Raw genomic sequence first — 23,176 nt, forward strand, 5'->3', positions numbered from 1 at the left:
ATGATAATTGCTTTTCTTCTAATCAACCTGGCATTTCATCATTTTCCAATGTTTAGGTGACTCTTAACCAATCATTAAAAAAAACATGTAAGATGCATTTTAGTAAATCTTGCTTAATACACATTCGCACAAGAAAAGAAGCTTTGGTAATATCTTTGCTAGTTAGCATGGTGTGGTAGGGAAACAATGGATCTTAATATTTTAATTAGTTTTGACATGAGATTTTAAATAAGAAATCCAGGTTTTGGAAATCTTCTCCCTTCTCCTCCATCTTGAGATTTCTAAAACCTGGAAACACAGGATGATCTCCTACTCTCTCGCTTGACGAAAAGAGGGGCAAGAAACTAGAAAACGACGGACGGTCTCCTTCTTCTCTCGTCTCCCGTCCAGGGTTTTGAGGAAATCCAAGATTTTAAAATATTGGTATCCAAACAGCCTCTTGATGATATTATTCTTCAATGTCCTTTTTTAGGGTAGTCAGTGAAATATTGCGGCTATGGCACAGATAAGGTGGCCCACCACTTAAGATAAAGGTATCATAGCAACAGCCTATGTATATACCAACCATCATGCTTGGACCAACTATACAATCCCATCCGTCCATTAGACGATCAACCAATCTGCCATATGAGATGTTATTTTAAAGGAGGAGAATGATGTGACCAATCCCCTATTTTGATAACGCCAATCCTCATCTTATTAAATGCACTTCTTAATGGTTTTTTATAGCATTATGAGACAGGATTTGCTGGGCAATTTCGCCAAAAGCCAGCTCACTTTTGCAGGAAATAACAGCCACCTTAGATGAATTAAGGCCACGTTTGGATACCTCGTGTTTTTGTATTTCGATTTGGATTTGAGTTTTGGATACAAAATACATCAATCATCCCCAAGCTGATGTTGTACGAGAGATGGAGGGAGGGAGGGATGTCTTGCTATTGCAGCAAGGTCGAGGAGCAGCAAGGGTGAAGGTAATTGCAACAACTATGGATTTTCAAATAGTGTCTCGCAGGAAAGATTTGAAAATCAGATTTTTTTTTCTTTTACTGTAATGGCTAATTTGGAAATCGAAGGATCCAATCCAGTTCCAAATCTCAACTGCAAATGTGAGAAATCCAAACCTAAATCTTGTGGGTACCCAAACGTGGCCTAAATGAATAGGACAAAATCTGCTAAAAAGTCAGCCTGTGTGGATGTTCTCTCTTGCAAAAGTGAGCCGCAAAATGGCTTTCCGAGAAATTGCCTACCAGATCTCTTCCGAGAATTGTTAGACTTTATAAAAGAGAAGAGTGCACTTAAAGAGAACTCCATTATTAAAAGTCGGTGGTGATATCATTTTCCATTATTTAATGGCTATTAATTCCCCCACTGCCATGTTTTGATAAAAACACAAACCCAACTTGTCTTTTATGTTTTACCCTGCCACCTAAAGCTATGACAATTCCCAAAAGGGAAATGATATATCCGCCCCTTTTTATCACCAGAAACACCCCCTGTCAGTGTATCAATGACCAAAGAGGGGCTGTTGTACTTATGTCAGTAGAATTCAATGCCCCTGATTGCCACATACACTGACAAGGGGGTGTTCCTAGGGATCAAAAGGGGCGGGGATCAAAAGGGGCGGATATATCACTTCCCTTCCCAAAAAGCTCCAAGCAGCCAATCAGAAAGAAAAAAAGGTAAGGTAAGTTTGTGTCATTGTCAAAATACGGTAGTGAAAATATCAATAGCATTTTCAAGAATGCCAGCGAGTGAGTGCATGTGAACAGATGATATAAAAGGGTTACTGATATCCACACCACCATGTTTTGATAACATGACTAAATCACTTTGTTTTACATTATCCCATTGGCTGCCGAGAATTTTTTGAGAATGGTAATAGCTTTTGACATTCCATTAAAACAAAGTAAAACAAGGTGATTGAGCTTCTAGCTCGATGGTCAAGGCTTTGTTCTTCAATCTAGAGTCGGAAGGTTAAATTCCAACCTAACTTACGCACCAAAAAACACGAAAAACAAGGTAAGTTTGTCCCATTATCAAAAAATGGTCCCGCGGACTACAAAATTTGTGTCTGTTTAGGTTGTTTCACCGCTGTCGCGCGTAAGTGCGTCACCCTTTGTTATTTTTTTAGCTTCCCTCATTCCCTCTCATCTCATTAGATTAGGAGAGAGAGAGAGAGAGAGAGAGAGAGAGAGAGAGAGAGAGATTTTCACGTAAACTGAGGAAGACATTGGCTCTTTACAGGTACCAAATTCTGCAACTATTTTTTTGGTTTAATCTCCTCTATTTAAAACCCTAGCTTATCGGCTATTCAAAACCCTAACTAGTTCTTAGAGTTTATTCTAGTTAAATAGACAATGTTATCCAATAATCACAGTTACAGAGCTCCATAGAACCTATTTTGCAAGAAAAAACTGTTTAAATTGCAATTTTCTTGCTGAATATTGGGGAATACTTTAGGCATGTGAATAACATTTCTTATTCAGTTTAATCTGATTTTTATCTGAATTTTCTGGGTTCTTTGGCAAGTCGACTATATTTCCTTTTGGCATTTTCTTATCTTACTTTGAGTTGCTATTGTTGGCATAAGATGCATGGATGTACGACCTTTTTTTTTTTCCTGTGTTTTTTTAAGCTCTTAAATCCATCTATTTCGTGTATCTTTCATGGGTGTTTTATAAACTGGTTAAATGTAAAGCTGCCCTGCTTCTGAAATATGAAGCTTAAAGATGACTTGGTTGCTGGGTAGGTGTTGTAATCTTTAAGCACGATTTAAGAATCCATAAAAGATGCTTTGATTGACCAGTGTTTAATAAAGCAAAAATTCTTAGATTTTTACATGCCTGTTTTGTGAGTCCAATTAGTGCAATTTAGAGCATTACTAGTGGACTGCTTTGCAGCAGTTTGAGTGCACAAATGGGTCCACAATGAAAAGGGTTTGTTGGGGCATTTGATTATATTTCTTTGTTGTTGAGAATGTGTAATAGATGCAGCCTCTTAAGTACCAAGAAATCCATGTTTCAGCTCCCTTTTGTTCGTTTTTTGGAATGTTAAATTCTACTACAAGAGGAATCCTACAAAAGACCGAGCTGGTCCAAGTAAACACAAAACAAAGAAAAAACAACGAAAATAAAGAAGAGCAAGGACCCCCTCCCGGACTCAAGGGGGAAGAAAATCAAATGGTTAAAGACCAATCCTGGTAATGCTAGAACGGGCAAGATAATCTGGCTCAAAATTAGACTACCTCGCATTCTGAAACACCATCGAGTGACCCTTCGCTTTTTCCTTCACTTCCTCAATAGCATCCGCAAATCGCCATGGATAATTGTCTTCTCCTTCCATCCATCTAATATCATTAAGCAAGTCATCTTCAACAATAAGGGCATCAAGAATATCCCGGCTAATAAGAAGAATATCCGTACTAAAAGATAATTCCTTCTCCCAATTGGAATCTTGGCCCCCAAAGGGTCCAGAAAGCCTTGCTAACCTTTCTCTCCATTTCACGCAACATGCCCTCAATTCCATCCATGCCCAAGTTACCCAAACTTGAACAGTCAAAGTTCAATTTATAAAATCCTGATTTTGTAAGACTGGCTGTTCCTTTAGCTGTTATGATTTGGTAGTTACCACTCATCATACTTCTGAGAAAAATTTATTTATAATGTATATCAAGAATATGATATCCCAATCATTAAACATGTACAAATTTAAATCAGGGTTGCAGTGTAACGATTCTAGCCCCCCTCCTAGTCCTTGATTCATAATATCACTATTGGGAACTGATACAAAATGGAGCCGGTGACAGATTGTCAGAATGTCCCAATATGCAATTATGCATGTCTACACACAACGTGTTTTTGCATTCTAGTGGAAATGGTCTGTCACTCTAGCTGTACGTTTTCTACCATGAATTGTCCATATATCTTTACTCCTCATGAAGTTTGGCAAATGCAGCTGATCCATACATCATTTACTATGCCAAAAATAATACTTATCTCGTTATCTCATTTAGAAGCTTAATCCTATTTAGACGCATTGTAGTTCTCTTTGCTGCGTATATAACTGCTAACATTTGATAAAATTTGAATGTTCTTATAGTTGACAGCTTGGAATATTGGTCCTTTGAGATGGTGGTTCTTCTATCCGGTCTTCTTCCTAATCCAAAGCTAGAAATGTCGGTGTTGTCAATTAGGTTAGTATTTCTTTCATGTTTTTCAATTTCTCTTTTAACGTATTTAAGATGACTGTTTTGTTTCTGCTATATATCACGTATAGCTTATGCTTCAAACATCAGATATGGATTAGAATAAACTCAACAAACAATTACAAATTCAAACCAAGAAACTATCTGGCATATTGTGTATGCTCTTTAACTAACATCATTTAATTGAAATATGGTTCCAAAATTCTATACTCCTTTCGTTACAGCTATAAATCTACTCAACAAAAATTTATATATGATCATTACTGTTGAGAGATTTTGGAGAATAGAAAAGGTGAGTTAGGGAAAAACTCCCCCTCACTAATGTATTTATTTTAAGAGAGATAAGTACAATGACAACTATTCCCTCGGGCTTATTACATATATCCAACACTCCCCCTCAAGCTGGAATGTAGATATTATACATTCCCAGCTTGCTACAAATATCATTCAACTTCAACTTAGGCAAGGGTTTGGTGAAAATATCTGCTAATTGGTCCACAGATCGAGTAAAGGAAACATGTATCTCGCCCTTATGAATTTTCTGGCGAATAAAATGGCAATCAACCTCTATACGCTTGGTTCTCTCATGGAAGACGGGATTGGTGGTTTTGTAAATCGCAGCTTTATTATTACAATAAAACTGAGCTGGAGAAGAAGATAGAAAGCCAATCTCGGTTAGGAGAGAACGTAACCAAAGAAGCTGCCCACTCGTATGGGACATAGCTCGATATTCTGTCTCGGCGCTAGACTTCGAAACTACCTCTTGTTTCTTACTTTTCCATAACACTAGATTGCCACCAACAAAGGTGCAGTCACCCGTGGTTGATCTCCTATCTGCTGGGGATCTTGCCCAATCCGCATCACAATAGCCTTCCACCCTGACATGTCCATTTTTCTTGAATAGCAATCCTTTCCCTAGTGCCCCTTTCAAATAGCGGAGAATCTGAACTACTGCTGCCCAGTGAGAGGTACGAGGAGCGTTCATAAACTGGCTAACTACTCCAACTGCATAAGAGATATCTGGGCGAGTAACCGTCAGATATATGAGCTTATCAACCAGTCTTCTATACCTGCCAGGGTCTTCCAACAGATCTCCTTCCTTTGGAATAAGCTTTACATTGGGATCCATAGGCGCAAATACAGGTTTTACTCCAAGATTCCCTGTTTCTTCCAGTAAGTCCAACACATACTTTCTCTGTGATAGTGATACCCCATGAGAGGAATATGCCACCTCTATCCCAAGAAAGTATCTGAGCCGACCCAAATCTTTTGTAGCAAACTCTTTTTGTAAGAAACTCTTCAATCTCTGAATTCCCCCTGAGTTGCTACCTGTAATGATGATGTCATCAACATACACAATCAAAAGTATGCACCCTACATAAGATTGATGACTGAACACTGAATGGTCTACGACACATTGTCTAAGTCCAAAGCGTAAGACGACCTCACTGAATCGACCAAACCATGCTCGTGGAGATTGTTTCAACCCATACCATAGTTATTAAACTCGTATGAGTCACGGGTCCAATCGTATGAGTCGGGTCGAGTCAGGGGCTTTTCGAGTCGACTCGGTATGATGACTCGTAATTATCGTAAACTCGCCCAACTCGTTCAGTGACTCGAACGAGTCACAACAACTCAACCCATTTTGGCTTGACTTGTACGAGTGAAAATGTTATATTATGATCACATGTATTACTTTGAAATTTCGACCAATTAAAGAGTAATGATAGTTTGGACGATATTTGGGTGAAATTCCATCCAAATTTCGTACAAGTCACATGGGTAGTCATAAAATTAATGAGAACTGATAGGTTGGACCAAATTTGGGCGAAAATTTCACCAAAATTTCTTACTAAGTCACATGGGTTGTAATTACTTAGTTGGAGAATGTGAAAGCCAGCCCATGGTTTTAAAGAAATCATGTGGTTTTGGTCAAAAGAAGTTGTCAAAAGCTGCCAAAAGGCCAAAGCAGTTCTTAAATTGACTAAAAAACAATTGAGCATGGGCCATAGGGAATAGATACGGACAAACAAAAGAACATATGGAATCTAGCAAAAGTGTTGAGCCTTTGTATCTGTACACATCATCCAATTTTAAGTGTTGAGCAACATGAACACTTAGGTGGCTGTTTTCACAGCTGGCTTTTGCAAGTGAGAACAGCCACACAAGTTGAATTTTTGGCAGATTCATTTAATTCATCTGAACTGGCTGTTTTCACATGCAAAAGCCAGCCACGAAATGGCTTTCCATTAGCAAATTCCCTTTAATTAAGGATTTGCTAAGCAATTTCCCGAAACGCAACCACAGGAGCAGATTTTGTCTGATTTATTTAATTCATCAAAGGTGGCTGTTCTGAAATGCAAAAGCCAGCTTTTGGGAGGGGGGAATAGATAAGAGTTGGGGCATGACCAAAGGCCCCCACAAACCTTTTGCTAGAATATAAGTTGAGGAGTTAAGCCCTTATAGTCCCTTATTTTTCAAAAAGTACTGTACGGACCACATCATAGGATGATCCAAACCGTCCATAAGATGGAACACAACCTAAATAGGCTGTTCCCCAAAAATCATTACCATAGGATGATCGCAAGCCTCCGATCTATTGAGGAACTTCATATTATGGAAACCTCTACAGATCGGAGGGCTAGGATTATCCTATAGAAATGATTTTTGGGGAACAGCCTATTTATGTTGTGTACCATCTTATGGACGGTTTGGATCATCCTATGATGTGGTCCGTACAGTACTTTTTGAAAAATAAGGGACTATAAGAGCTTACACCATATAAAATCTCATGTTTCTCATGCAAAAGCCAGCTTTTGCAAGTTGGAAGTTGAAATTTGAAACTAAATTATTTTTGTGCAAACAAATTGCAAGTTTGCAAGGATAGAGTTACTTTTATGTGTTTCATTACCTCATTGATATATGATATAATTATATTTTTCTCAACTAAATTTCTGCATTTGTCAAAAACTTTTACAAGTCACGAGTCGAGTTGAGTCACGAGTCAGAAAATTAAGAAAACGAGTAACGAGTCGAGTCACGAGTCGACAACTATGAGCCATACAGTGATTTCTTAAGGCAACAAACAGAGGAGGACATCTCCCCCTGAGCAGCATACCCTAGAGGCTGCTCCATATAAACTTCCTCCTGGAGGTCGCCATGTAGAAAGGCATTCTTGATGTCTAGCTGATGTAGGGTCCATCCATGATTAACTGCCATGGAGAGTATCACTCGAACTGAAGGAATCTTCGCAACTGGTGAGAATGTCTCATGATAGTCAACCCATAGGTCTGAGTGTAACCCTTGGCAACCAGACGGGCCTTCAACCTTTCAACTGTCCCATCAGGTAAATACTTGATTGAGAATACCCAACGACAACCTACTGGTCAAGCCCCAGCAGGAAGTGGAACAAGATCCCATGTCTGGACCTGAGTGCACCCATTTCTAGATCCATAGCAGCTCGCCAGCCTGGATGTTAAAGAGTCTCCTGTAATGACTTTGGTAACACAACAGAGGACAAGGACAAAACAAAGGCTTGGAAAGAAGACGTCAGACGATCATAAGAAACAAAATGAGATATTGGATGTGCAGTAGAATGAGATCAAGTGCGAGATGCAATATGAGAGTCAGAAGTAATGACAGACGAGGGTAAAGAAGATACTTGAGTAGGCAAGGTAGGGACCTCGATAGATGAAGGCGATGGTTCGTGTGAAGGAGGTGGAGGTCCGTCTTTCTGCAGGCGTCGCCGATATTGTTTGATAACTGATGGAGCCACTGGTACTGATGAAGATGGCGATGGATCTGGTATCGTAAGAGGCTGTGAGGATACCTGAACCGAGTCAGGAATCAAAGGAAGAAATAGTGGGACATCATTCTCCAAGGTACTTGTAATAGGAGTAGATGAAGGATCAAAGAACGATTCAGATTCAAAGAAGGTAACATCAGTTGAGACAAACCATCGGCGTAGTCAAGGACTATAACAACGGTATCCTTTCTGAGTTCTAGAGTAACCCAGAAAGACACACCGTTCCGACCGAGGACCGAGTTTGTCCCGACCAGGACCAAGAAGGTGGACGAAGCAGACACACCCAAATACTCGAGGGGTGAGAGGAAATGGATTTTTGCTGAGGGTATAACACCTGAAAGGGAGAAGAGCCACGAAGGACAGAAGAGGGAAGGCGATTCGCTAGAAAACATAATGTCAACACGGCCTCCCCCCAAAAAGACTTAGGGACTCGCATTTGAAACATGATTGTGCGAGTAACTTCAAGTAAGTACCTCAATTTCCTTTCAGCGATACCATTCTACTGTGACGAGTAGAGGCACAAGAGGACTGGTGAAGAATTCCATGACATGAAAGATAATCCTGAAACCCATGTGTGGAAGAGAAAAATTCGAGAGCATTATCTGTGCGAAGACATTTAATATTGCAATTAAACTGATTCTTTATTTCAACATAGAAATTATGAAAAACAGTGAAGACCTGAGAACGGTCTTTCAACAAATATACCCATGTCATACGCGAATAGTCATCAATAAAAACAATGAAATACCTAAATCAATTATTTGACGCGACCCTAGAGGGCCCCCATACATCAGAATGAACTAAAAGAAAAGGACTATCAACTCGACTAATGACTTGGGAAGGAAAGGACACCCGGTGGTACTCCCGAGTTCACACGACTCGCACTGGAACAGAGAGACTGAAGAAAGAACAAAGAACGTTTGCTAAAGGCGCTGAAGAGAAGGATGACTAAGACGGCACTGCCACTGACAGGCGTCAATAGAGCTATGCAAAGCTGTAGGAGAACGGCTGCAGTCAAGGCGGTAAAGTCCATCCACCTCACGACCTGATCCAATCGTCTTCCCAGTCGAAAGATTCTGAAACAGACAATAAGAGGGATAAAATGAGATAGAGCACTGAAGATTTTTCGTTAACTGACTGACAGAAAGTAAACTAAATGGAGATTTAGGGACACAGTACGGATGATAATGAAATATTAGGCGAGGGACATATTGTACCAATACTAGTGATAGGAGAAGTGGACCCATCAGCAAGGGTATTGGTCTGAGAGCCAGAGGAAAAAGAGCGAAAAGATGATAGCTGAGATGGGTTACCAGTCATGTGATTGGAGGCTCCCGAGTCAATAATCCAAGACCCAGAGCTAGAGAGTAAGGTCGTGGGTGGACTTCCTGGCTGAGCAAACCCGGCAGTGAGCTGTGAAGCACTCTATCTAAAACGCTGCAGCTCCTCATAATCTACCCTCGTGAAGGTAAAGGACTCATCCACGGAGGTAGAACCAGGATTAGAAGTGATGCAGATATTAGGATTTATTTCCGCATTATTTAGCTCCTAGTATTTTTATTTCTATGTTATTAGTTTCTAGGATTTTATTTTCCATGTTATTTTTAGGAATTCTTATTTTAGAAGGTTTCTATCTTTTAGGTTGTTTATTTGCCTATATAAATGCCTCTTTACAACTTATTTTGTAACTTTGATGATTATTGAATTGAATTGAGATTCTCCCCTCTAATTTCCTCTCTTCTTCTCCCCCAAGTCTTCTTCTCCTCTTTCTCCTCTATTCTTCTATTCGTCTTTTCTTCTTCCCTAAATTCGTCTCTTCTTCAGGTTATTTTCGTCTCTTCTTTCCCTATTCTTCTAATTCTATCCCCTTTCGTCTATTTCTCTCCCCTTTCCTCAATTCTTCTTCACTGTGCTACATCAATCTGGTATCAAAGCCAAAGATCCAAGTGTGTTCGACGAGTTTCGGAAGTGTTCTTCATCTTCTTTCCATCTTAAATCACCAACCTTCATCCTTACAGATTTTCCCAAACCCACCACCATTTCTCTTACTTTCAGCCACCTGCAGATCACCATTAAAACCCAGTCCCCCAAATCTCCAAACAAGTACCACCACCAACCTTTCCTAAAGCCTTCCCGAGATTCCCTTATCTCGGCCCCAAACCTGCAAAAATATTTACACCAGATCAGCCTCTTAAAGAATTTTGAATCCACCTTTCAACCCAGAAATTTTAATACTTGCAGCCACATACAAACAGCTTGAGCATCATTGGGGGATCCTATTGCAGACACATACAATCAGTCATCTCCGATGACTGATAAACAAATAAGGAAAGCATTCCTTCTCAAAGAAGCAACATAATAGGTAAGTGATATATCTTATCTTTTGAGACTACCCGGATACGTGTCATTCAAGAATAAAAAAAAGGAAAGCTTCCTTGAGAATAGGGTAACAGTAGCTTTTGGCAACAGTAGCTTGCTTGTCAAGCTTACTATTTCTAGTCGGTTGAGAAAAAAAAGGCAAGTTAGCTCTACAATAGTTATTCTCATCTTTTTGGTAACTTCCATTCCACCTTTATTTGTTAAGAGGTCACGTGACATACAAAAAGAAAGCCTCGTACTCCACAGTTTCCTCAAATGATATACAATAATTAACAGCCCCCCTTTCTCCTTTGGTCACCCCCTTACATAGAGAAGCACTAATTAACCCCCCTTCATTTTCCCTAGGTCACCCCTCCTTTATGTTTGACTTTTTTTTCTTTAACTCTTTCTTTAATTCACACCCCAATTTTCCTTTAGTGCACCCCACCTTCTTTAAGTGATATTTACCGCCCCTTCTTTTCCTGTGGCCACCTCATTCCTTTAAGAAAGAGAAATTTGACCCCCTCTCTTTTATCTTTAGGCACACACCCCCCCCCCCCCCCCACACAAAAAAATAAAAAATAAAAAAAATCAGAAACAAAAAAAATGATATAGCCTTTTGTTTTCTGTCGTTACACTCTCTCTCCCTTTCTACTTTGTTTCTCTCTCTATTTTCGGGTTATTTCCGCTTGAATTCGGTTCGCGACCTCAACACAAAAGTTGTTCGTGATAACTTTTAGAGTGCATCCAGCCTATTTTCAGCAGCGGACAGCAATCTTCAGCACAATTTCAGGAGCCATCTCAGCCGTTGATCACGCCCTTTCTTCCGATTATCAGCTTTCACTCATCCTATTTCAGATCCGCGACAGACGTTGTGCTTCTTTCGACATGCCAAACAGATCAGACTGTTGATTTCAGTTTTCGTCATCGATCTCTATGACTCCACCATTTATTCTGTTTTTTGATGGGTACGACGAAAACTATTTGAATGGCCACACTCACTTTCGCTATTATGAGGATGCATGTTTACGTTGGATTGATGCTCTAGACGCATATCATGAGTACAATGGCCATGATCACCGCCAGACTATCTACTGGGCTCAAGAAACTGTGCGACGACAAGCCCGATGTTCATGGAGCCACATTGAAACGAACCGTCGTAGAAGACGTGAGTAGCCAATCTGTCGTTGGGAGGATGTTCGTGATGCATTTATGAATATTTATGCGCTCGACTATTTGAATCAACAGAGATTGAATCATGAGCGAGAATATAGTGTTGTGTAGCATTGAAAGTAAAGTCGAGGCCCTCCTTGAACGACTAAAAGAAGACCGTCATTATATATGCGAAGCTAAAATTATAGCTGAAAATTCAATGCGTCGTATACGTGAGCAGAGACAGCTTCACACTTCTAAGGCAGATATTGTGGCAGATCCATGTGAGGTTTTTCCCTTGACAGAGTTGATCGAGCATCGTCCTGAGTCAGAGCTGAGTGACATGACTGTTGAGCCCTTACCTGAGACAGATGATCGCAAGCATATTACAGAGGATTGCCCTATATTTGCGCCGATTGATCAGATTGCCGAGACTTGTGTCGACATAGATGAACTTGTTCCGCAGATTGATCATGAGGTCCATCAGCCTGACATCACTGCCCAAGCTTCAGTCCTAGACTCTGATTTTATCATTGATTCTACTGAGCCTGATGAGATACTAGCGGATGACTTCCATGTAAATTCTCCTGTGCCTACTGAGCTACCAGTTGATGTTGATTATGTGGAGGATGTTCCCCGATTGGTACCATTCATAGTTGTTTTGCCGATCACGCCGATCCAGGATGAGTACATTGCCATCTTCCCAGCTTCCCTGATTCTCACGAAAGGCTTATATTTTGATGATTTTGTATGGATGCTTTCTTCCATATTCCGCTGCCAGCCTTTCCGATCGCTTTCATTGCTGTCTCGAGCATTAGTCATCATGATTGCTTAAGACGGATTGCGCCTCTTTCTGCTTCATTGGATTATTTTCATATTTGACCCAGGCGGACTAGAACTCGAGGGCGAGTTCTTTTTCAAGCAGGGGAGAATGATGCAGATATTAGGATTTATTTCCGCATTATTTAGTTCCTAGTATTTTTATTTCTATGTTATTAGTTTCTAGGATTTTATTTTCCATGTTATTTTTAGGAATTCTTATTTTAGAAGGTTTCTATCTTTTAGGTTGTTTATGCCTATATAAAGGCCTCTTTACAACTTATTTTGTAACTTGGATGATTATTGAATTGAATTGAGATTCTCCCCTCTAATTTCCTCTCTTCTTCTCTCCCAAGTCTTCTTCTCCTCTTTCTCCTCTATTCTTCTACTCGTCTTTTCTTCTTCCCTAAATTCGTCTCTTCTTCAGGTTATTTTCGTCTCTTCTTTCCCTATTCTTCTAATTCTATCCCCTTATCTGGTGGCCATCACAATGGCAATGGTTACAGTAAGGACGACCACGTCCACCATCAACGCCACCTCAACGGCCACGACCACGAGCTCGAGGAAAAGTGTCACCTCCTGTAGGTGGCCTGGAACCACCAATACCATCAGAAGCCACGAAAGCCGAACTATCAGATGGGAGGCTGGAAGGGGACTCATCAAGGCACTGTTGCGCATGCGAATAGGCCTCTCGTAATGACAAAATAATGCCGGAGCCAGGGATCTGATGGCGAAGGTGCGTAAACTTAGGGTCCAGGCTCTCAAGATAGTGCAAAACCCGAACTTGTTCTCCCTGGCGACGAAGGACATTGATATCAGAAGTGAGAGGTAGTAAAATGTCAAGCTGCTGACATAATGAGATAAACTGCCAGTAATGAGTCTCAAGGGACATGTCACCATGTCGCAGACGCATCCACTCAGAGTAAGTGGAACAAATACGCCTGAGGTTCTCAACCCCAGAGTAGGTGACAACTGTGTGATCCCAGATCTCCTTTGCAGTAGGGAGGAGAATCATGGTGGAGGAAATAGCAGGAGTCATGCTCTGCCAGAGTAGATTACGAATCAAGGCATCTTTCATCTCCCACCGAGTATAGGAAGGGTCCTTGAGGGATGGGGGGGTCATCCCGAAGAAAGCTAACTTTCCCTCGACCGATGAGGTATGTCTCAACGGCAACTTTCCATGGTAGGTAGTTGGTTCCATCAAACTTTGCAATATTCAACTGTGGATAAGAGTCATCCACAGGTGCATAGCTAGGAGAGGGTGAGGAAGACGGAGCCGAAGGACGTGGGGTGGCATGAACTTCAGTAGTCATGCCGAGAGACGGATCCACAACGACAGGAGGATCCATAAGAAAGAGAAGGAAAAATAACCCACAAGTAATGGCAAGAGAAGAGATGAAAATAGAAGAACCAACTACGCAAGGGAAGAATCAATAGCATGGCCTCACGAGAGAACGAAGCAGGATAGTGAGAGCCATATGAAAGACGGAGAGAGACCGCGAAGAACGAAGAGAAAGAGGAACCCAACTAACTCAGTACATAATGGCGAAGAAGAGGGTTTTGATGAAGAAATCCAATTGGGAGGACACTGAAAGGTGAGACAGGCAAAAAGGGTTTAAAAAAGTTTGAAAAAAGAGATTATATTGGATGGTGGAGGGCTGAAAAATGGGCGAAGGCGTGTTGGAGGGAGGGGACGAGGCTAAAGGAGGGGAACGGGGGTCTGGTGGGGCCGGAGGGGTTGGAGGAGGTGGGGCGAGGGCGGTTGGGGGGTATGGAGGAAGGTGGGGCGACTACTGGTGGGGGGCGACAGAGGTATGGAGGGGAGGGAACGAAGGGGGGTGGGGTGTGAAGTGGGGCAAGGGGGGGGGGGGGGGGGTGGGCGGCGGCGAGGGTATCAAAAAAAGGGAGGGGGGCGGGGCTACTGGTTGGGGGCGAGGGAGGAGGGAGGAGGGGAATGAGTGAGGTGGGGCGTGGGTTAGGGTAGGATTAGGGAAAAAAAGAAGAGAGATGTGATAGAGGGTTAGGGTTAGATGATGGAGATGATGGAGGGTTAGGGTTAGATGACGGAGAAGATGGAGGCCAAGAGGAATCCCTAGGGATCAGAAACCCTAGGGCTCTGATACCTTGTTGAGAGATTTTGGAGGAGAGAAAAAGTGAGTTAGGGAAAAACTACCCCTCACTATTGTATTTATTTAAAGAGAGATAAGTACAATGACAACTATGCCCTCAGGCTTATTACATATATTTAACAATTGCTAACCAAAATCTATTTTTGAATATCAACACAATGCAGATGGTATATGGTTTATGTTATCCATTCTAGTCTAAAATGTGTAAACATTGTGTCAAGGAATAAGGCCCTCCTAGGCAAATGACTTTGGAGGTTGTGGACTGCTATGAGAGTCTTTTTGTATGGAGTGGGAGAGGGGGGGATGATGTCGACTAAAATGGCCTAGGAGTATGGGTTTCAGTAGGTGTAGGTTAGCTATAATTTTTTCCCCTTCCTTCATGTGGTTGAGTTGTACAAAATATGTAGTAGGGGATGGTAGTCTAACATGAGTAGGTAGCTAGTGTGTTTGTGAGTGAATTTGGGTGAGGGAAAAGAGTGTTAGAAATGGAGTTAGTATTAGAGAAGAGAGGAAGAAGAAGAGTAGTGAAGGATGGAGAGTCTCCACTTCTTCTTCCTCTCTTCTCTAACCTTAACTCCATTTCTAACATGGTATCAGAGCAAAGATCCTTTGGGAAGGGGTAGAAGGAAAGAAGAAGAGTCTATCATCTCCACGCCATTCTCTCTCTCATCTCTCGTATCTCTCTTTGCCTTTACGCGCAAGGTGTTGTTTCCTCTTTTATTTTTCCGAAAATCTCTCCTCAAATCTCCCGAATCTTTTTTTCTCGGTATTTTCGCTTTTTCTCGCAACTCTCTCTCACGCATCCTTTTTTTTTTTTTTTTTTTTTTTCATTTTCTTGTTTTAGGAGTTGCCGTAAATAACGAAGAAAAAAAAATCTCAAAATCTCCAAAAATATCTGTTTCCCTTTTTTTGGTTCTCCGTCCCAAAATCTCATTCTTCTCTAAGATTAGAAACTTTAGTTGTAAATTCCGTTCCGGTGGCCATTCCGTTTTGGCCACCGAAACGGAATTCGGGTGGGATTTCGGTCATTCCGGTCGAAACTTTTCGGTCACACAAATCCCCTTTCTCGAAATTTCAAAATTTCGGTGGGGTTTCTGTCATTCCGGTGCATTCCAACGGCCATAAAATGGTCATAAACGGTCATAAAATGAGGGTAAAATGGTCAAAAAGCAATCCCAACGGCTATAATGGCATTGTCGTATTTTTGTCAAAAAAATTGTGCATTTTTAGTCGATTCTGGGTGAAACAGGGCATTCTGCCGGAATGGACCGGGATGGGCTGGAATGGACCGGAATTCAGGCCGGAACGAAAAATATGCCCAAACCGTTCCGGATTCCGAGCCGGAACTAGAATTCCGGCCGGAACGGAACGGAATTGATAACTATGTTAGAAACCTTTCCGATGGATGGGTATAGGCTATAGCAAAGGGCAGAATCAAAATAGTTTCAACCAAATGGTAGTAAAATAAACATTGGAAAAGAATATCATAAAAATTATGCAAACTTGAATATATTAAAAGAAATTAAAACATGCAATGGTGCTTGGATCTTATTTTCTTAAGTTATATGCTTGGTAATTTTTTGGATTTTAATGTGAGTCATGCGTAGTAGAGAGACGGATTTCTAAAGATTTCTGTATGAATGAAAATTTGAAGCCCTGATTTATTTTTTGCTATGTTATCTTTAGAGGGGGGAAATGCCTCAAGGAGTACAGAGGGTTGCACCACTTGAATCCACTAGCAGCAAATAGGAGCACTTCAAATTTGATATCGATCAACTTGAGGAAAACATCATGTTACAGTCTTAGATCTGATGATGAAGCCAGAAGTGGACAAAGATCTGAGGAAGGCGATTTCCTATCATGTTCTAAAGACAATTTAGTTGATCGAAAAAGTCTTCTTAATAATGAACAGACAAATATTTCAACCAGTACAGAGACTCAAGCTGATGCAATATTATTTGGAACAATTGCAGCAGAGATAACTCCTTCAACTGATGAATTTTTTGTTGGTAATGATGAATTTGATTTGGACTGTCCTTCAGATGGGTTCTTCTCCATTCCAGAGGCCATTGAAGACATCCGCCAAGGCAAGGTAGTTATATCCTTTTATATGGCTTACATTTCTAGCTTTTTGTTGCTGTCAAGGTTTGAAATTTTGGTTTCGGTTTCAGCCTCAGCCGAAACCGAAATTTCAGTGGAAATACTGAAATTTCGGTAATTTCAGTGGAAATTTTAAATTTTCAGTGTAAAACATTATAATTTCTGTTTTGGTCCCGACCAAATCCTCTAAAATTTTGAACTTTGAACGAAACTAAAAACCCTGGTTGCTGTCTTGCTTGTATTCTATACTGATTTCCCTTTATCTTGCAGTATGTGATCGTTGTAGATGATGAAGATAGAGAAAACGAAGGAGATCTTATAATGGCAGGGTCCTTGGTAACACCAGAGGCTATGGCTTTTATTGTAAAACATGGAACTGGAATTGTGTGTGTGAGCATGAAAGAAGATGACCTAGAGAGGCTACAACTTCCATTGATGGTAACACAAAAGGAGAATGAGGAGAAACTTCGTACAGCATTCACAGTGTCTGTGGTATGTAGTTTGCTCTGATGTCCACTACGATTAAAGTCAAAATGAAATTAGAAGTTTTTTTCTCAATGTTCTGGTATAAAAAAAAGCAATTCATGCAGATATGGGAGCTGATATTGGCACTCTCTCTTTCTTAAGCAGATGCCCCTTTGTCGAGATAAGTGACGTTCTGTCCAAAACAGACTTAACTCCCCTTAGCTCTTAATTTTGCACACAAAAATTCAGAGAAAAATGGAACAGAAATCTTGGAATTGGTGAGAATTAGCATGTGACCAGTTCCTGTTGGCTTATGCTGTTTTATAATTACTGAGAAAAATACACTGGAGGAAATTAGAAGCAGCTATGAAAATTCTAAGTTGTCCCTGAACCACTCTGCAACTTTTTCCCCCCTCAGTCTTCTCCTTGTAGTTTTTCCTGGCCATCTTATTGATTTGTGCCACACTAAATGGGTTAAAGGAAGTTGTCTCTTATTTCTTGAGTTGCTTGGGAGTCCAAATGTGCTGGGAGCAGTTCAGTCAATTTGGACAAAAATCCATAATGTGCAAAAAAAGGAGTGTCCTGTGAAAAACAGGGGTGCCAATATGACCTAACCTCCCATAAGTATTTCACCATTAAAGTATGTCGCTTATAACAGTAATGCGTTAAAACTTAAAAGTATATGTAACCTATAATTTTAGTTCGCATGCTCCTAATCTTGGTATTTGTATCGAAATCACAGAAGGTAATTTGTTTTTTATAGTTTGGCTAGTTAATAAATACTGCTTAACTGTTTGGATTTTAAATTATAATTATTCCATTTAATGATTAACTTAAACTATGTTAATCTTTTTAATGAATAATTTATTTTAATAGGCAACAATGGTTGCTTTGCAGGATCGCAATTTTTAGATGTTATTGGAGGATCTTTATTACTTTAAATTCTTAAGGGACTTAAAATATATGTGGACCTAATCTTACTTTTATTTAGAAAACTTGCAACATGTTTCTTGCCTAAGTTTGTTTCATTTATGTTTAGGTGCTGGTGTTTACTTTTGTATTGTTCACAGATGTTATGTTTAGGTGCTGGTGTTTATTTTTGTATTTGTTCACAGATGTTATGTTTAGGTGCTGGTGTTTATTTTTGTATTGTTCATAGATGTCATTGACTTTAATTCTGCACGGTTTATAAACAGTGGAACTCAGTACCCTTTTTTCTTTAGTTCAGATGAATCATTATATACCCTTAAGTCAGTGCTGGAGTATTCTTTTATCCCCTTTTAAAGCCCCAACAATTTATGCTAGGCAATGATTGGACGCCAAAAAAAAGCCAGATAATATATCATGATAAATGGGTTAGTCAACTTCTACACTAAATATTTTAAAACTTAAAAATAAGCATGTTTTGATAACTACTTATGTGATTCCAAATTCTGATGCATAGCAAATTAGTTCAGTATTGACAATAAAAAATTAAAAGTTATCGCTGTCATTTTGCTGGTTATGGATTTTGTGGTTATGACTTATGACCATGTATAGTGTGTTGATTGAAATTTTTATCTGCTCTATTTTTTTAATATAATTGCTGGGCCTCTTTAGGATGTGAAAACGAACGCTGTCATTTTGCTAGTTATGGATTTTGTGGTTATGACCATATATAGTGTTAATTGAAATTTTTATCTGCTCTATTTTTTTAATGTAACTGCTGAGCCTCTTTAGGATGTGAAAACGACGACCACTGGGGTGTCGGCAAAAGATAGGGCAAATACGATTTTGGCTCTTGCATCTCGTGATTCTAAGCCTGAGGACTTCAATCGCCCAGGTCATATATTTCCCTTAAAGTACAGGGAAGGAGGTGTTCTGAAAAGAGCTGGACACACAGAAGCTTCTGTTGATCTAGCTATGCTGGCAGGCTTAGATCCTGTTGCAGTAGTGTGTGAAATTGTGGATGATGATGGTTCCATGGCTCGACTACCAAGGCTCCGTGAATTTGCTCAGAAAGAGAATTTGAAAATTATATCAATTGCTGATTTAATTAGGTATGTGGTCATCGTATCGCTCCTTTGGATGTAGTATTCGTATGAATCTAGTCCTTAGGAACTTAACTAAGGTTTCATATGTTTTTTTGACTTGATAAATATTGCCATTTTGCCAGAAGTTACCATAAATTTTATTTATAAATTGTGGATTATTGCTTTAGTAAAAACAAACAAAGAAATTTAAACTACAAAACATCCAATTAGAACAAGGAACATCATGCGGTATCTGTTTCAAGTTACTTTACCCATATAAGCATCATAGCCCATATAAATATCATATAATGAACATGGTCCTTTCCCTAGGAAAATATGGAAGGTGCCCCTGCAAGAATAGCAAGAATTATGTTCATTGAAGTTTTGACCTTAATGTTTACAATGAAAAAGAAAAGAAATTCAATCTATGCAGCATGAGATATCACCTAAGAGTTGTTTCGTAGATACTTAAAGAAGCAAGCTTGATTGCAAGGAGAAAGACATTTTGTCTATAGTTTTTTTCAGAGAGAAATTAATGTGATCCGGCCACGGCTACATGTTTAGAGAGACTATACTGATTTTTTTTAGACACCTCACTTAAAATGTCCAGTAGTTTAGAGAGAGTCTATATTGATTGAGCGTATACTCTTTCGACCTAGTTGGGGGTGGGGTGGGCGTGGGGATGCATCATCATTATTTTGGGATGGTTTAAAATTTATAAAAAATGTTAAAAATTGAAATTAAAACAAAATGGGGGAAATGAAAGAAATAAGTGAAAAGTAGTCTTCTATGGAGACATTTATTTATTTTCATCAATTCAAGTATAAAAAATATTTTGATGACTGCCATGGCTTTTTTGGCAGAACAGTAAAGTTTGTGTGTATATAATTGGCTTGCTTTTTGTTATTTAAAATGGTGAGCAAAACATTTGTGCTGACTTGAAATATTTTTGGCAGATATAGGAGAAAAAGAGACAAGTTGGTGGAGAAGGCTGCTGATGCACCCATACCCACAATGTGGGGGCCGTTCCGGGCCTACTGCTACAAGTCACAGATAGATGGGATTGAGCATATTGCCATGGTTAAAGTAAGCCCTGGAAATTAGAGAACTCAACAATTTGATTCTACTTTTGTTAAGTCATCAAAACCTTAACTTTTGTAGTTTCTACATCAGTTTTAGCTTTGCAATGCTGTCGTACTTATAGTAGTAGCCTAGTAGGTCATCTCTATTGGAGCCTTTGTACATTTATTTTATCAATCTGTATTTCGACTGTCATTTAAATATTAGGAAATAGAGAGAAAGTTATGTCCTTTCATCCTAACTTTTACAGTGTTTGGGAATTAAATTAGACCGTTATCAATATTGTTATCGACATTTTGAAAGCTAATGTTGGTTACTTGGTTTGTGGTGGAATCAGGGTGAAATCGGGGATGGACAAGATATTCTTGTGAGAGTACACTCAGAGTGCCTCACAGGAGATATATTTGGGTCGGCAAGATGTGACTGTGGGAATCAGTTGGCACTTGCCATGCAGCAAATTGAGGCTGCTGGCAGGGGCGTATTGGTGTATCTTCGTGGACATGAGGGAAGGGGTATTGGTCTGGGCCACAAGCTTCGTGCATACAACCTGCAGGATGATGGGCGGGACACTGTCGAAGCTAATGAGGAACTTGGTTTGCCTGTTGATTCACGAGAGTATGGCATTGGTGCACAGGTAAATAATTTGTGAAACTATTTATTAAACTTTCTATGGGGGTAACTTAATATCCACTGTGCAGCATGCATGGGGATTTTTGGTGCTCAAATATTGCATTGTAATCGTATAATCCATATTGTTATGGTCGTGAACCCTTCTTTGATACGGAATTTAATGAAAACTCAACCCAAACCCCGGGACGATACTAATATCAAACTGTAGATTGACCACACTTTAGATGCTGGATTTCCATTTGAAATTTATGGTATGGGATTTTCCCATCTTTATTATGACTTATGAGTTCTGACATCCTACATGCTACACTTCTTTTGAGAAGATGTTACAATAACATTCCATCGTTGGCTCATTATTGCGATAAGGTAACATGCCCAGTCATGTTAATTAGTGTACAAAGCCGTAATTTGAAAAAGCAGTAACAAGACCCACCTTTTTGCTATGTTAGTTGAAAGACATTTGCTGATTTCTCTGTGTTTTGCATGCTTGGAATAATCATAAGTAACAATAACGTCTAAATGTATTTTGGTTATTTGTGGACGAGTTGCTGCAGATATTTGAATTTATCTCTTGTTAATTGCAGATATTAAGAGACGTGGGGGTTCGTACAATGAAGCTGATGACCAACAATCCTTCAAAGTACATTGGGCTTAAGGGTTATGGTTTATCAATAGTGGGGAGGGTGCCCTTATTAACACCAATAACAAAGGAGAACCACAGATATTTAGAGACGAAACGTTCAAAGATGGGGCACGTCTATGATTACAAATTCAACGGTCACGCGAATGGTTTCATCAATTGAAGTGACTTTGATAGACAACATCACACCTCATTACATTTCTGCCGGAGAAGACTGCCTGCATGATGCCTATGATCCGCAAAATATAGTATCCAAGTAAGTGTGCCTTGAGATAAGAGTAAGATAGGATATTAAGATGATTTTTATGACATGGTTTTTAATTTTGGGTTTTGGCATGATCTAAGCTTGGATGAAAGGATATGTAAGCATTCATATCAACTTGAAATAAGATAGTATGTTTTTCTGGGCTGATATTTCAGATAAAATTCTCAGAAACTTAAAGGAGTTGTCTGAATCATCAGCAAATGTTTCCCGAGAAAATTAGAACGTCCATAGGGTTATTTATTTATTTATGTTTTTTCTATTTTCAAGAAGTATTATTGTTTTATGCTTATTCATTATCTTTGAACTGGTTGGTATTTAATTTGGTGAATAAATCTGTGTCTTTTAGGGAAGGTGTGTTCATCATCATTGCCTTTCTCCTTTGATCTTTCAACTCTACTGTCCAGAACCAATGTAATGGGTGTAGTTCCTCAGTTATTTTCTATACCTTTATACTATACTTCACCTTAAAATGCATACTAAGGGGCTACTACATATGGTCATGTAGTGTATGATTGGCTGTTGTTTGGAAGAGTGGACCATGTTTCCCTTACTCTACTCTATGGGGCTGTTTTGATGTAGAAAAAAAGAAGTTGTAGTATTCCTTTTTCAAGGGAAAATTAATTTTCCAGTCTTTGGTAAACTTATTTTTCATGATTTTTTTTTCCAAAACTGAAAATTTTCCTTATTCTCAAAGAAAACTGCAAACTTGCTGTCATTGGATTTTTTATCATGGAAAATATTACTTCACATATTTTTCTTTTCACTAGAATGCTAGAACCAATTGCCCCCAAGGGTTGCGACTTGTACGGGTTTTCAGGTTTTGGTTTCAATTGTTTACTGTGTAATTGAGCTGGGCTTCACTTGAAAATTATTTGATTGTTACATCTGGTGTGATGGGCTTTCGTTGAACCAGAGAATATTCAAAGATTCTTATTTATTTGAGGTAAGTCTATGAAAGCTATTGTTAGGCCTCAGTGGGAGATTGTTTTCATGTCATTCCCACAATGAAGTGTCCAAGTCATATTGGTGACTTATGGGGTGAGGACCCATTAGTCCGTTTTTATGGAAAGGGATATATTCGCCCCCGTTTCTTCTCCATTACAGTGAAGGGCAAGATCATGACAAAACTACCCTCGTATACCTTTGGCATGGCATAGGAGGGCAGTTTTGTGATTGGTGACATGGGAAAAGGCTATTTGTTCGGTTCACTTTGAGAAAAGTACGGGATGGGGATAATGGTTTTGAGCAATTACGGATTTCGCGTACCTTTTAAAACAATCATCAAAGACGGGTGATTCTTCAAAAATAGGTGGAAAAAAGACTCCAGTACCCTTATGACATGATCAGAGTCCTCGTATGTTACCCTTCCTTACAAATTCACAACCCAAAGCCGACCATTATCTTTAAAGTAATATTTTATTATTTCTCACTTCTCTTTTTGTTGAGAACGGCGACGTTATTGAATATTATATTATTTCTCACGTCACTTTTGGCTTAGAATAGTGACGTTATTG

The 23,176-nt window shown here is 39.5% G+C and overlaps 1 protein-coding gene across 1 annotated transcript; it reads left to right on the plus strand.

Moving 5' to 3' along the window:
• The first annotated feature begins 2,094 nt into the window (after nucleotides 1-2,094).
• Nucleotides 2,095-22,012, plus strand: LOC143890419 (bifunctional riboflavin biosynthesis protein RIBA 1, chloroplastic-like). The gene is made up of 8 exons (XM_077395085.1): nucleotides 2,095-2,244; nucleotides 4,099-4,192; nucleotides 16,157-16,562; nucleotides 16,841-17,062; nucleotides 18,755-19,074; nucleotides 20,004-20,133; nucleotides 20,465-20,761; nucleotides 21,342-22,012. Exons 2-8 carry the CDS (start codon nucleotides 4,128-4,130, stop codon nucleotides 21,558-21,560), a joined length of 1,659 nt encoding a protein of 552 aa, XP_077251200.1. The 5' UTR covers nucleotides 2,095-2,244; nucleotides 4,099-4,127; the 3' UTR covers nucleotides 21,561-22,012.
• Nucleotides 22,013-23,176: the final 1,164 nt, after the last annotated feature.

This window comes from Tasmannia lanceolata, unplaced genomic scaffold (genome assembly GCF_043159265.1).
Source record: "Tasmannia lanceolata isolate RefF3 unplaced genomic scaffold, GAP_Taslan_0.1 ptg000013l, whole genome shotgun sequence".
Taxonomy (NCBI): domain Eukaryota; kingdom Viridiplantae; phylum Streptophyta; class Magnoliopsida; order Canellales; family Winteraceae; genus Tasmannia; species Tasmannia lanceolata.